Raw genomic sequence first — 15,211 nt, 5'->3', positions numbered from 1 at the left:
TATGGCCATCCACTCCAGTATTCTTGCCTGGAGAATCCCATGGACAAGGCAGCCTGGGGGGCTACAGTCCGTGGGGACATGACCGAAGCGACTTAGCACCCACGGCCAGAGTAAGGGATGTCAGGGTGAGATGGAGGTGGGAGACAGGAGGGGCCGCTTGCAGGATCCAGAGGGAAGCCCAAACCAGCAGTGACAGAGTTTTGAGATAGGAAGGTGTGAGAGCAGCAGGACTTGGTGGTTGGTTGGATGTGTGGGGGAGGAGGGAGAGAGTTGATAAGAATGACTCATAGGTCTGTCCTTGGGCAACTGGGTGGATGCGGTGCTGTGCTCAGAGAAGGGACTGGCGGCTTTGGGGAATGAGATAATGAGTTCTGAGATTCAAGGGTTGGGCAACCTGCTTGAGAAAAATGGAGTGACGGAAGATTGTGATTGTGTGTGTAGATTGAGAAACCTAGAGGCTTCGCATAGAGCCAAAGCAGATGGGGTGGAACCTTGTTTCAATAGAAATGCTGATTTTGGAGATGAGAGAGGCAGCGGATGCTTGGATCTTGTCTACTTCTTCCCTGCTTCTCACGCAGTAGTTCATTTCACGGCAATGATCTGAGCCGTGCATGTGGGTTTTCTCTGTAACTTTTACAGTGTTCAATAGGGATTGATTTGGGTGTCCTTATTAACTAGTAAAGGAATAAAGGTTTCACTCGGACTTGCTTTCTTTTCCGTCATGACTGAAATAAACAGTTTTTTCTAAGGATTTTAGTAAAGGGAAGGGGGATGCTTTGCCTTTCTTTTTTTGTTTTTGTTTTTTTGGAAAGCCCTTTTTCCAAAATAACCTTGCCCCAGGCCCATGTCATAAAGCTGGGAATTTCTGTGGGCAAAGAAGTCACAGTGTTGAGAGAACTTAAGGCAAACGTTTTCCATCTCCAGTGAGAATGGCTGAAGAACAGGCTTGTGTGGGAGAGAGAAGAATTTCACATTGACCAAAAAAAACCTTTCTTAGGGGACAGACTCAGCAGATTCAGAAGGCAAGCTGTGGAACTGCATTCTGGAAAAATCAAGGGGAATGAGAGATGGCCTTCTGTCTGTAGAGCTTCATGTGAGGCCTCCGGGGATCCTTGGCAGGTGGTGCCTGGAGACACATTAAAAAAAGAAAGTTGTATTTCTGGATCTTTATATTTCCTCCTCTCAGACTCCAGGCCCAAACAGAACAGAACCCCTTTTCTTGCACACATCCTCATTCTCTAACTAAAGGACAAGGTGGTCAAAGTTAGGACATCATTTTTATTTCAACATCTTGAGACTCAAGAGATTGACATCTAGCCCCAGTTCAGTTCCTGACCCTCAATAACCTTGGGAAGATCACTTAACTTTGGGGGCGGGGGCCTTGGTTTTCTCATCTATAAGATGGGTGCAAACATTACCTCATGAAGCCTTGGGAATTGAATGTGATCTTGCATACACAGTTACCACAATCCTGGCACATAGCGAGCCTGCTATAAAAGTCAGCAGTGGCTATTACTGATAATGACCGCCCTACCTCCCTTGAAAGGAGAATAAATTACGTACTCGGTGTTAGAAGTCTCTTAAAAGCAAAAGGTACTATGCAAAAGCTGTGATGCCATCAGTTACTATTATTAATAAGAGGCTCGTAATTACCTTTGCCACAGTATTAAGTGAAAGCCCCTTTGGGTGGGTGATGACTGGGGAAGTGGGAACAATTATTAATGGAGTTGTCAGCTCTTGTTACTAGATCCACTGACATAATATTTCTCTCTGGGAATCCTTTGACAAATCAGCTGACCTTCCTATTCCCTTGCCCTAAGCACTGTAAATTTGATCCACATGTCCCCGGCATTGTTTCTGTGGATTAATAATGAAGAGAAGGGGGAGAGTGAGGCCTGCATTAGGACCTCTCGTTGCATAGAGACCCTCCCAAATGTTTGGGCTGTCCGTGGGGTTGAGCTTTTTTAGTTGAGGGGGTGGGTGGGTGGGGGTTGTCTTTTGTTTTACTTGTTTTAATGCCCAGAGCCAGCCCTTCCTAATGTGTTTGGGTCCTCAGCTGTCAGGGAGAGGTTCCCCTTTGGGGACCCACTCATACCCTCGTCCTCCCACTGGAAACAGAGCTTTGATGCCCTGCTTTGCCAGGTCAGTCACCACTGCCATCCTGGAAGGGTCGAAGGGAGACTCAGGGCGCAGGTCTCAGGCACACAGCAGGGCAGAGAGGGAGCGCAGAGGAGGCCTGGAGGCGGGGTTGGGGGAAGGGCAGGCTAGTGGGGCAGGGCTGCATGGCAGCTGAACCTTGAGACTGGTCAAAGTCCGCTGCCAGGATCTGGCAGGAGGAAGACTGCCCTGTGTGTGAGGCCCAGCACAGGGACTTCTGGAGTGAACCGAGCAGGAAAACAGCCCTGAATCAGGACAGCCATAGGTGAGCTTGGTGGTGTGAATCTGGGCTCACAGAGGGGTGAAATGCATATATTCTAGGGCCAGTCAGACCTGGATTCAAATCCCAGCTCTGCCACTTAGTACAGCAAGTTATTAAAACTCTCTGCACAGTATCTAAAATGGAGACAGAGGTGCCTACCTTGTTGAAAGAATAATACATGAAGTCTGCGTTCCCAACACATAGGAAAAATACCTGTAATAGCAACTGAAGAGCCTTTAACTCTGAACCTCACAGCAGTCCAAGCGTTGACATTCAGCAACTCAAGTCATTCCGCACTGCCACACTGTAAGCTCAGTAGCCTTTGTTATCTGTAGTTACGTGAGGAATCTGAGGCACAGAGAAGTGAAGTAACTTGCCCAAGATCACACAGCTGGTTCAGTGACAGAGCCAGAATCATGAACCCAAAGCCTCCAGCTCTAAGGCCCTGTCTTGAGCTCTTTGCTGCGGGACCCATGGCTGTTGTCATCCTTGTGACAATTTCTGTGGGCAGGATAGGGAATCCTAGCCCAGATTTGGCCACATCCCAGGGGCTCTCCCATTATCTCAAGGAATTTTAAGAGATTTTTCCCAAAGTGACTGATTAAATTCCTGTGGGTATTTTGCTTTTTCAAAAAAAAAAGTTCAAGGGGGTTGGACAAAGATGCCTTGATCAAAGAAATAGTGGTTATCAAAAACTGGGAATCTCTGTGGCTACATGCCTCAACAACCAACGCCTCAGTTTTAAGCCAGTCTGATTTTGCTTCTCTGGTGTTTTCAAAGAAGCCACACAGTGAGTTGAAGAAATTTACACGCTGTCACCCTCTGGGATTGATTCTGACAGCTCGGCTCCGCTGTTGTTGAAGTGCTAATGAAAAACACTAATTGGCCTTGGCCAGTGGCTGGAGTGGGGGAAGCCAGCATCCTTTTTTCTGGTTTCTCTTAGTCCTGTTCTTGGCTTGGAAAAGGAGAAGGGGGTGGTGTGTGGGCAGCATGAGGAAGTGAGAGGACTCCGGGGGTGATGCTGGCCTTTGGGTGGGCGTGGTGGACCTTTGTATTTGATGCCCCATTCCCTGAGCAATGTGAGGACAACGCCGGGTCTCTTTGTCACCCTGGAATCCTGAAGACCGCACAATGCCTGGGAAGCACTCTGAATATTCAGTGAGTGAAGAGGGGAAGGGATGAGTGAATGCTTGTGTGGCCCACGGGTGTCTGGAGGCCAGTTCCTTATGCAGCTTCAAGAAGGGGTGATCTCCACCGCTTTAAACCGCATGTGCAGGTGGGCCACCCCGCCTTCTGGCTCCCGCAGCACCGGCCACAGTTAAAAGTCATCTGTCCTAAGTGGAACCTTGCAATTGGCCCACTCCACCAGATGGGAAACAGGGCTGTGGATTTCCAGCTTTGCTTCCTTCCTCAGGCGACTTGTTGATAAAAGACATTTTCACATACTGAGATATAAGGAAGTCATTCTGGCTTATACATGAGTTAATTTGATTTTTTTGTTGCTGTTTGTTTATTTTGGCAGCTCTGGGTTTTCATTTTGGCATGTGGGATCTTTAGTTGTTGCAGCATGCAGGATCCAATTTCCCGACCAGAGGTCAAACCCAGGCCCCCTGCATTGGAAGCTTGGTGTCTTAGCCACTGGGCCACCAGGAAAGTCCCTAACTTGAATTTTATGCTAACCAAAATAACCTGTGGCCTATCAAACATACACTGTACATCTGCTTTAATTGCTGAAGAAAAGGGCACATTGACTGGAAGCAAATAATGTCTACGTTAAAAATAAAGTTTAAGGACTTCCCTGGCAGTCCAGTGGTTAAGAGTTCACTTCCAGTGCGGGGGTGGGGGTTCAATCCCTGGTTGTGGAACTAAGATCCCACATGCTAAAACACTGAAACATAAAACGGAAGCAGTGTTGTAACAAATTCAATGAAGACTTTAAAACTGGTCCACAGCCAAAAAAATCTTTTTAAAAAAATGGAAAAATAAAGATGAAATGCCCCTCTTCCTGGGATGCTGCTACTGGCTCTCCCTGGATGATGAAGACTCCCTTCCCAGGTGCGAAGGCCTTAATGACTCTGTGTACATGCCGGTCTGTTCTTTTCTTTTTCTTTTCACACTTTGAAGAGATGTAACACTGACTTGTTTAATATTCTTTATTCTGACAACGTACAAAACTGCTGAAGACTCTGCTTCTCTGAAGCAGTTTCTCAGAGTAATCTGGGCAGCACGCTTCTAGGGTAGTCCTCCATTTGGCTCAAATAAAACTATTTTATTCTTATCATCGATTGTTTATTGATTATACTCACTGACATCCACTTTGTCTCCCCACAGGTGTCCTCTCCCTCCCCGCGTACTTCAGCCCCTACAACGGGGGGTCCCTGGGCCACGACGAGAGAGCCGACGCCTACGCGCAGCTGGAGCTCCGGACCCTGGAGCAGTCCCTCCTGGCCACCTGTGTGGGGAGCATCTCTGAGCTGAGTGAGTGGAGCCCCCACAGCCCGCTGGCCCCGAGGGAGAGGTGGGGAAGAGCCCGCCTTCTGGGTCCTGGCTTCCTCCTCCTCTGCCCGTGTCCTGCCTTCTCCGAAAACTGTCCATCCTTTAAGGCCAGAGGTTGCAAACCAGTGGCCCACACACATGCGTGGATTGACCAGGAGGTGCCTTTAATCACATCCAAACCCAGATCTCTGGTTTCTCTAGAGAAATCAGACCATCTGACACAACTGTGCCCCAGCCCTGAATGCTGGTGATCAGGGGAGCCGAGAGGTAGCTAAGGGGACAGCAGGCGTTCCCTTCATTGTCACATACCTCGGTATCTCATAGCTGACCTGTCTCACGCATTTATTTTACCTGCCTGGCCCCAAAGACTCTGAATTTATAGCCAGTGTTAGAAAGAACGCATGTCCTGAAGCCTCAACATAAAAAAAAGAAGAAAAAAGCAAAACTTCTCTGGCTGGCAGAAGGCGGGTGTGGTCTGCGGACTCAGCCCTGCTGAGCCCTGGGCATCCCCCAGGACCTCGGGGCTCTCTGAAACACACTGGGAAACCCATGGGTCTAGGTCATTACCGTTTGACAGCTGCTTCAAAAAAGTGTGTTAGGAGGCCAGAGATCCCCGTGCCCCCAGTCTCTCCCTCTCGTTATCCCGATTATTTGAGCAATCAAACTGCACTCTCAGCCTCCTCAGTTCTCCCTTCCTGTGTCATAAGCCCACCCAGCAGAGGGTGGGCACACCCGCCCGGGGTCGTAGCACACAGCGTGGAAACAGATGGAGTTTCACTCTGCTCCTGCCTTTTCCGCTTGTGATTTCTCTGAGGTTTCTGGCCCCTGAATAGTGAATGGCGAGCCTTTCTGCTTCTTTAGGACACAGCTTCCTCCTTCCTGCCCCCAGCCTTCCTTCCCTCCCAGGACAGGAAGTAAAGGTGCCTGGTTCAAGGTCACAGAGCAGATTGGTAAAAGGGCTGGTTCAGAAAGCGGGACTTCAGGCTCTTTGTCTCCTAGGTGCATTCCAGCATGGCCACCTGGGTCCCCTGCCCCTTGGGACCCCTGCAGGAAGTGGGCTTGGGTGTGTGGGCTGTCTTTGGAGCTACGCAGAGTCTGTGTGATGAACTCTCCTGGCCCGAGGACAATGGGGAACATATGTAGGCTTCAGTCCACTGGAGAGCACTTGGGTTTTGTTTCACATTCGGAACATTGTGAGCACTTAGTGTATGCAAGGCACTGTATAAAGCACCTTAGTCACGTGATCTCATTTCCTCTGCAGAACAGCTCAGCAGTCCTGGTGAGGGAACTGAGGCTTCGAGAGGAAAAGTCATTGCCCCCAAGTCAGACTGCTGATTGGAAGAATCCAAGTGAGGGCTTGACTCCTGCTGTGTCTAGCTTTAGCAAAGCTCTGAATTACTTAGGGCTATGGTTTGCTATAGCCCATAGGGTCGCAAAGAGTCGACTCAAGTGACTTAGCACACACTCACGCATGGGCTTCCTAGACGTGGCTAACGGCCCAGCCACCAGCATCTCAAGGCAGCTGAGGTCAAGATTGGAATCTGAGCTTGACTTTTATCATAGAGCCTTTTATTGTAGTAGTCTCCATGCCCATTACAAACCACAGTCAGACACAAGACGGGCATTCAGAAACTACTCTCAGGGGACAGGCTTTTCATCTTTCTGTCCTTGTCACTCAGCCCAGGGACCAAGTCCTGTTGTTTCTACCTTCTAAAACTATCCCGATTTTTGGTTTTCTCCTTTCACCACCTTCACTTCCAACAACTCAGCCCAAACCAGGGCTATTTAAAACCCAAGTTGGATTATGTCACTCTGCTGCTGAGTATCCCCTCCATTCTCCCCATGGCTTTCCAACACACTCATGAAATCCGGGACTGGAGATGTCATCCATCTGGCTTCATCACCTACTATTCTTCTCTTGCTGACCGCCCTGCAAACCACCCTGGTCTCCTGGCCAAGATCCTCCCCCGCCAGGGCCTTTGCACTAGTTGTTCCTCTGCCCGTGACCATTTCCCCCAGGTGCCCAATCATGGCATGTTCTCCAAATTTCTGCCAAATAACACTTACTAGACAGGGCTTGCCCACAGACCCTGCAGAGACTCCAGGTCCCACCCTCATTCCTCTGTGCCCCATCTTACGGCTTTGGTTTATTCCAAGCACTAATGGACACTTGGCAGGTGAGTAGTTGGTCATCTCGCCCATGTGATTAGAAAGTCACCATCACAAGAATGCAGACCTTCTCTGTTGTACCCCTGGAGTACGTATCTCTAGTGTTGAGGACAGTATCTGAGCCATGTGTGTGCAGAAATGAAGTCGCTGCGTGCTGAGTCACTCCAGTTGTGTCCAACTCTTGGTGACCCTATGAACTGTAAACCACCAGGCTTCTCTGTCCATGGGATTCTCCAGGCAAGAATACTGGAGTGGGTTACCATGCCCTCCTGCAGGGGATCTTCCCAACCCAGAGATCGAACCTGTCTGTCCTGCATTGGCAGGCAGGTTCTTTACCACTGGTGCCACCTGGGAAGCCCAATGAATCGTCTGTCACCCAGTTTTTGCCTCCTAAAGCCCACCTAGGATTGGTCCTTATCCTGGCTCAGCCATTCCTCAGGCCAAAGGTAAGAAGGATGCCCAGAGCATCTTTCACCAACGACCCAACTGGCTGTGTCATGTTGCACAACTCCCAAGCTCTCTCACTCTGAAACCAGTGTTTTTGCTAATCATCATGAAAGAGGAAGAAGCTGAAGGTGGAGGCAGATATTGCAGTTTTTCCCTCCGAGACTAAAGAACTTAATGAGGCTAGTGATACTTGGCACTGAGTACCTCGTCCCTGAGAGTTTAGCCCGGGTTTAACATGCATCCTCTCGCTGCACCTTGCCAGGACCAGCCTGCCAGGTAGGTCAGGAAGTCTCACTCTTGTATCTGCTGCACAGGGAGCTCCAGCCACTTGTCTTTTCCTCTGTCCCTCTCTACTTATGAGAATGTAAATGGGAGGGAATAAGAAAGAAATGAAACACTTTTTTAAAGGGAACCAGGTGGTGTGGGCCTCATTTTGGGGACAGTGTTAAATCCCAGGTTACCCCTGCTCTTTTTTTTTTTTTTTTTATTGCACCAGATCTTAGTTGCAGCATGTGGGATCTTTAGGTGCAGTTTGCAGACCCTTAGTTGTGGTATGTGGGATCTAGTTCCTTGACCAGGGATTGAACCAGGCCCCCTGCATTGGGAGTGCAAAGTGTTAGGCACTGGGCCACCAGGGAAGTCTCTCCCCTGCTCTTTTTATCCAATGGCTCCAGATGGGCGTTAGACAGCCCAGAGGGAACCCATAGCACCTCTGATCAAGGCTCTCATGACTAGCAAGAAGAAAGGGTGTTTCTCCCTGCTCCTGGGTGTTCCTGGGCTTTAGACTGAAGTCTCATCAAGCTTAGGGTCAATTGATTCTCTAGTATAAAGACATGTCAGAAGCAGCTCTGAGAGCCCAGTTGTGCCAAACCAATAGCACAGCCCCGTTGGGCCACAGCTTCTCAAACTCACTGTGGTGATGGGCCAGGAGTGGTATATCTTCAGCTCTGTTGGGCTTCCCAAGTGGCGCTAGTGGTAAAGAACCTGCCTGCCAATGCAGGAGATGCAAGAGATGTGGGTTCGATCCCTGGGTTGGGAAGATCCCCTGGAGGAGGGTATGACATCCCACTCCAGTATTCTTCCTAGAGAATCCCATGGACAGAGGAGTCTGGCAGGCTATAGTCCATGGGGTCTCCAGAGTTGGAGATAACTAAGCAACTTAGCATAGCTCTATTGCAAACTGAAACTTTTATAAAATAAAAAGGAATGTCTAGAAACACAAAATAAAGTGCAGGTCAGATGCAAGTCATCTTATTTTATTATTAGGTTAAATAAGCATAAAAATCACTCTGTCAGACTGCTCTGGAAATTTTTTCAAGCTCACTTTCAGTTTCTGAATTGAACTTCTGAACCAGTAACCACCAGTTTCACAGACCTGTTCCAGTCTGCAGACCGCCCTTCGAGTAAGCAGTGTTGCAATGCTCGAGAGCATGTGTTGGGTACACAGGGACCACAGTTCAAATCCTGACTGGTCCCCTCGCTGCTTGTGCCCCTGGACACATGTAACTTGTATAAGCCTGTGTCCTCATCTATGGAATGGAAATGCCTCACTGATGGGGTGGTTGACTAGAGATTTTGTCGTATCTTTTCATGTCTGTCACGAAGCCTAGAAAATAGAAAGTGGCAGGGAGGACAGTCTCTCAGGGAGACCATCCAGAGCACGCGGCTGTCTTTGCCTGTTACACGGCGCTGCAGCGCAGCCTAAGTCTTTAGATGCCTGATCAGAGTTGTCTGCAGGCATCTGTTTTTTTTGGTCTTTGAGAGAGACTGGTCACCTGCAGCTTGGCTTGGAGCGAAGTATCCAGGGTCTCCATCTCTAGTTCCCATGCCTTCATGGTTTTCTGAACTTTCAGGAAGCCTCTCTCTTCCTGGCTTCCCTTTTAGGGAACTCTTAGGAGACACCTCTGTCCCTTCCTTGACTTTCTTGCCTGCATTCTGGCTGGAAACGTGCTGCCACAGGGTCTACACCAGAAACAGCGCAATAATCTTAAATGTAAAGAATGGTAACGACTTCTACCTTATCAAACTTTGAAATGATATTTCACCAAGGTTTCTTTGATGCTATCAGGGACTCTGAATTCTCCTCATGGTCCTGTGGTCGTGCCAACGGTTATGACATTCAGACCTGGAGATACGGGAGCCGGGTTTCAACTTATTGCAGCCAACATAGCTCTGCAACTAGCTTCTGGGACGCGGCTTGGCCTGGGGTTATTGGGACCAGTTTCTACCACCCAGGACCTGAGGGCAGAGCTGGGATTTGACATTGCAGGGCTGGACTCCTCCTGTCCTGGGAAAGGTGGAGAAGCACTTGACTGCAGGCAGAGGTCCTAGGAGAAAGAGCATGACAAGGTGGCCTGTAGTCTAGAAGGATAACGACAACAAAGGACAGGAATAATAATGGTGATGTATTTAACTTTACCAAGCCCTTTGTGCCAAGCATGATGTTAAGTCCTTCACGTTGGTTATTTATTTGAATTCTCAGAACTTGTGGTTAGAAGCAATTATTTTACAGATAAGGAAACTGAGGCTTTGATAAGTAACTTACAGAAGGCACACAGTTTGAAACCCAGGCAGGTCTGACTCTGGAATCTACGCTTTTAATCCACTTACCTGATGATTCTCAAATCTGACTGGACATTAGATTCAGCAAGGGAAGTTTTACAAACTATAGATACCTGGGTTCTGCCCCAGGCCAATTAAGTCAGTTTTGGGGATGGAACCAGGCAGGTATCAGGGACTCTGTGCTCTCAGCCCTCTTGGCCCTGGGATCTGGCAGGAGGCACCCAAGCTACAGCTGTGGGCTGAGCAGGGTCCGCTGTATATAGAGGAGTGAGGACCCAGGGGTGAGGGGGCATGGAGGGCTCTTTCCCTGCGTGGAGGGCTCTAGTTCCAGGACTGTCACTGTCCCTGCTTGGAAACCAAATGTTGTCACTCTGGCGGTCATGGGAGGACTTGGCATCTGATGAGCTCAAGTCAAGTACCACCAGAAATGTTTCAGAATGAAGTGAATGTGTAAGGGTACGTTTTCATTCTTCAGATGTTTGCTGAGCACCTGTTGTGCAGTAGAACCTGTACAGGGCCCCAGGGATACGTGGAACAGGGTACTGGACCCAGATGCTCCGCAGGGAAGCTTAAGGGAATAAGTGAATGATTTATTTGGTCCTGCCAACATCAAATGACACTTCACCTGCCATAATAAAACCTGCTGGTTTCTCCCTCCATAGGTTCAGCTTTGCGCAGAGGCTTTCTATCCAGGGGGCTATCTGTGAGGAACTGCATGGGGGTGTAGGAAGCTGACCCGCAGGGGACGCTCCTCTGAGTTCTCAGGCCTGAGAAGAACGGAAGGCGCCACTTTTCCTAGAGCGAGGGGCCCGCGGGTGCCTGGGGTTGTTTCACCATCCTTTCTCAGCATTGTGGCCTCACACAATGATGGGATGTTTCCTGTCCTAAGCTGGTGGGGTGTTGAAAAGACTTGACTGGGGAAGAATCACAGCACAGGATATAGGAACCTGAGGACCCCACAACCTTCAGGAGGGCAGGCCGTGGCCTGGGCCTCCTCTCAGTTCATGGACTTTGGAGACACACAGATGTGGATTCAAATCTAGACTCCACCATTTACTTAACCTCTGGACACCGTGGTATCCCTGTGACCAGGGAAATGCATGAGGTCAGTAAATATTTACTTACTAGATGAACCTCAGTTTCTTCATCTGTAAAATGGGGATATACTTGGACCCCAGCAGTGTACAAATCAAATTAAATCCTTTTTCTAGAAAAATGGAACACCCAGCACGTAGTAAGCATAGTGGACGGTGGTGGTAAGAGTTTTCCTTGGGGCCACTGGAAAGGGAAGCCCTTTTCTGCAGAAGTACCTGCACTTCAGGGACTCCCCTGGTGGTCTAGTGGTTAAGAATCCGCCTTCCAATGCTGAGGATGTGTGTTCCAACTTTGGTCAGGAAACTAAGATCCTACATGCCACGGGGCAGCTAACCCCTCACTCCTCAACTACTGAGCCCGTATGCTGTAGAGCCCATGCTCTGCAACAAAAACCTGAGGGCCGCAACTGGAGAGAAGCCCCCCATTGCATCTAGAGAAAGCCCACACACCACAGCAAACGGCCCACGCAGCCAAAAATTTTAAAAATAATTAACAAAAAAAGAAGTACTTGAACTGCCCCAGACAGCACAGGAAAGAACCACCACACAGCCTGGCACGGGAATTAGAGGCTGAGAGGAGAGGCCCAGAGAGATTCCCATGGTCGGAGCCGGGAGCAGGCCCGTGGGATGGTGGAGAGAGTGGGGATGTTGAAAAAGAAACTGTATTAGCATAAGGTCTGGTGGGGCCGGGCCCTGCCAAGTGTTTCATTGAACTGTTAGGGCAGGACTGGAAGTGAAAGGGAATCTAGATTGCTATTGCGCATCTGGGTGACAGTTGCCACCTCCGCCTGCTGCCTCTGGGTAAACAGTAATTATGCATGCCGGCTTAGGCACTGTTCCTCTAGCCAGCAAGGATCCTTGGAAGAATGTGCACTGGCGACTCAAACGTTTTCTGTTTCTCCCGCTCTCTCCTGCCCGCCTCCCCGCCAGGTGACCTGGTCTCGCGCGCCATGCACCACATGCAGGGCCGCCACCCGCTGTGTCCAGGCTCCAGCCCCGCCCGCCAGGCCCGGCAGCCGCCCCAGCCCATCACCTGGTCCCCCGACGCCCTCCACACACTGTACTACTTCCTGCGGTGTCCACAGATGGAGTCCATGGAGAACCCCAACCTGGACCCCCCGAGGATGGCGCTGAACAATGAACGGTAGGGCTCTGCCTTGGGCTGCGTACCTGGTGGGCCACGCGACCCCGTGTGCATGTGGAGTGCCTGACAAGGTGGCCGAAGAGCCCTGACCCTGGCCTGTTTGCCTGTGGGGAGGTGGCCTGACACGGCGAGGACTGTGCATTCAGATGGAGGAAGGTCTGGCCTTGGAGTGCAGCGGGGCTTGTTGACCCTGGACTGATGTATTGTGGGTTGCTGAGGCTCCGAAGTTGGGCTTTGGCCCCTCTCAGCTCTAGCACTCATCACCTGGGCTCTCAGAAATTCATTTGCCTCTTTTATAAAATGAGGTATTCACTCCTACCTAGAAAGGTGGGTGGTAAGACGCGCGTGAGCTCACGCTCTCAGAAAAAGCACTTAGGACAACGTCTGGGTGGTAACTGGCCCTCCATCAGTGGTAGCCGTCACCTCTGTTGATGACCGCGATGTCACTGTTACCATCATTCTTGTTAGAAATCTCAGGCATGTTTTGCCCCGTCCACTCATTTTACGGATGGGAACATCATGGCTCTGGACGATTATCTGATCCCCAGCAAGTTAGTGGATGAACAGCCCCAGGGCCCAGGCCTGCTGGCTTCAGTCTAGTGCTCTCCCATAGGGGCCCAGCCCTTTCCCAACTGATGGAATTGGATCATCATCATCTTAATCCTCTGGGAGCTATCTAGCGAATGCAGGGCCGAGGCAGGCAGGGCCTGACACAGAGTGAGAAGGTGGCAGGTGGAGGCCCCTGCTTCCCTGAAGGAAGCACCAGCAGGGAGGTGGGGTCAGAGCATGGGCCCTCCGCCCCAGCTGTTTCTGCTTTGCGGAGAAATTGTTGTGGTTGTCAGAGCTTGGCTGGGAGGGCGAAAGGGCCAAGAAAACATCTGGAGAGGGTGGGGATGGGGAGAGAGGGGCCTTGCTTATTGGTCGGTGAGGTCCCCGAGGGTGCCTGAGGCTGGGTCGCACAAGCAAAGGTGACTGGGAGAGGAGGCGGAAGTACCTCCCTGGGACCCGCTGCCCCAGGCTGGGCGGCTTGGCCCTTGGGCTGTGACCATGGCCATTGGCTACGGCGATGGCCGGGGAGGTGCTCTTCTGCAGGCACTGTGCCCAGAATCCCTGGGATGTGTTTGTGGCCACCCTCTGGCTTTCCTCCCGGGAGGATTCCCAGGGCCTGATGTTCCGAAACATGGCATCAGGGTTCCTGTGTGACCCAGGCCGCTTGTCTGTGTGTGATTGTTGCAGCTGCGCTGGAGTGGTAACATACACACCAGTGTGTGTTTAGATAGCCCATTATTTACAAACCGCACTGTCTGTGGCACAAAGAAATTGGACACAAAGGCATTTTTCCATGAATCATTTCAAATGAGTGTTAGACACATGGAAAATTGGAACCACCATGAGGAAAAAAGAATCCCCAAATGTCAGATTTGGGCACGGTAAGGAGGACACCTTAAGAATACCCAGGCGGGTGGACGGCCCGACAGCTCTCTAATGGCCCACCTCCTGGCTGCTAAGCAGGTCCTGCTGGACTTGGGCTCCCTCTGGGAGCCCTGCCACCCAAGGGAGGCCCTGCCGCCCTTGGAGAGCCAGGCTGGCCTTCCCGCCGCAGGCCAGGCCACATGTCCCTGTGAGGCACTGCCGCTCTGACACCCTCAGCAGAGCTCTGAGGACCCTCTTCACTCCTGTGCACAGAGGCTGGAGCTTGCTAGGGCTCCAGGGAGACACCCTTTGCTTCTGTGAGTCTGGCAGTGTCTCTGTCCTCTCCCATCCCCCACTTCATTCCCTTGAGCTTCCTCCCTCTGTCCCGGGTCTGGAACATGGGGTCAGGTCTTGCAACCAGAATAGGGCAGAACCTCTGGGTCTGCTTGGGAATTCGATGGTTTGGGGATGTCTGGCTCTGTTGGGATTAAGGGACCTCTTCCATGACCTCGCACACGTGGGCTAAGGAGCTCAGTTCAGTAACTTGGGTTTGGCCCATAACACCATTGATGGTGCCACTCCAGTCTGTGCTCGTAGGTTTCTGCTTTGAAGAAACTGCCCTTCTCCCTTCCCGCTGGGTGCTGTGTGTGACCACAATAATGCTGACAAGGGCCGGGTGGGTCATGCATTCATCTGTCCACGAAGCTCATCCTGGGTCCCTGCTATGCCACAGGCCACCTCTACACTAGTCGATGGGGCTCCACTATCTCTCCATGAGGACCATCCTCCCCATGGCCTCCTGCTCTGGGTTTGGAGGGAGGAGGGAAGTAGGGACTGCAAGGGGGCAGCTTTGCAGGGGCACAAGGAGGCGCTCTTACGTGCTTCCATCTGCCACCGCGGTGAGCCGGGAAACAGTGGGGAAGGGAGCACAGGCTTCAGACAGAGCCTGAGCTCAGATCCAGCCTCCCACACAGGCCCCTCCACGCCTCAGGCTCCCTATCTGTAAAATGGGGCTGTGAGATAACACACGTGAAAGGAGCCACCTCTTCCCTTTAAAGGGGCAGCTCTACCTACTTCTGCTACTTCCGTGCCCCACAATGAATCAGCAAGGTGCGTGCTAACATTACAAATGGGGGCACAGGGCTGGGGGGCACCGAGCTGCTAAGTACCCGGGCAAGGATTCAAATCAGGTCTCTGACGTGAAGGCCCTCGCCCTCCACCAGCCAGGCTACAGCATTCCCAGCCCCGGCTGAAAGCCAATCCTAAAGCTCTAAGAAAATCTGGGTGGGTCCCAGCCCTGGGGACCCCCCTCCTCCAGGGCTGTTCCAGCCCCACCAGCCTCTCCTCTCCCAGGACACCTTCCTCGCCTCCTGGGGAGGGCCCCTGCAGCTGAAACCTCCCTGCACCCTCCCAGGATCCCTTTCTTGCTGGCAGCTTTGCATCACAGGCACCAGCGAGGCATACAGC

The 15,211-nt window shown here is 51.2% G+C and overlaps 1 protein-coding gene across 2 annotated transcripts in view; it reads left to right on the top strand.

Moving 5' to 3' along the window:
- ABTB2 (ankyrin repeat and BTB domain containing 2) overlaps positions 1 to 15,211 on the top strand; it is a 186,155-nt gene that overhangs the window by 131,714 nt on the left and 39,230 nt on the right. Inside the window, exons 2-3 of one of the 2 annotated variants that reach the window (XM_003587004.6) lie at positions 4,751 to 4,897; positions 12,118 to 12,331. In XM_003587004.6, the coding sequence (XP_003587052.4) occupies positions 4,751 to 4,897; positions 12,118 to 12,331 (361 nt within the window). The other variant, XM_059875160.1, reaches the window with a different exon arrangement.

This window comes from Bos taurus, chromosome 15 (assembly GCF_002263795.3).
Source record: "Bos taurus isolate L1 Dominette 01449 registration number 42190680 breed Hereford chromosome 15, ARS-UCD2.0, whole genome shotgun sequence".
NCBI lineage: Eukaryota > Metazoa > Chordata > Mammalia > Artiodactyla > Bovidae > Bos > Bos taurus.
This window is presented reverse-complemented; position numbering and strand designations above follow the sequence as displayed.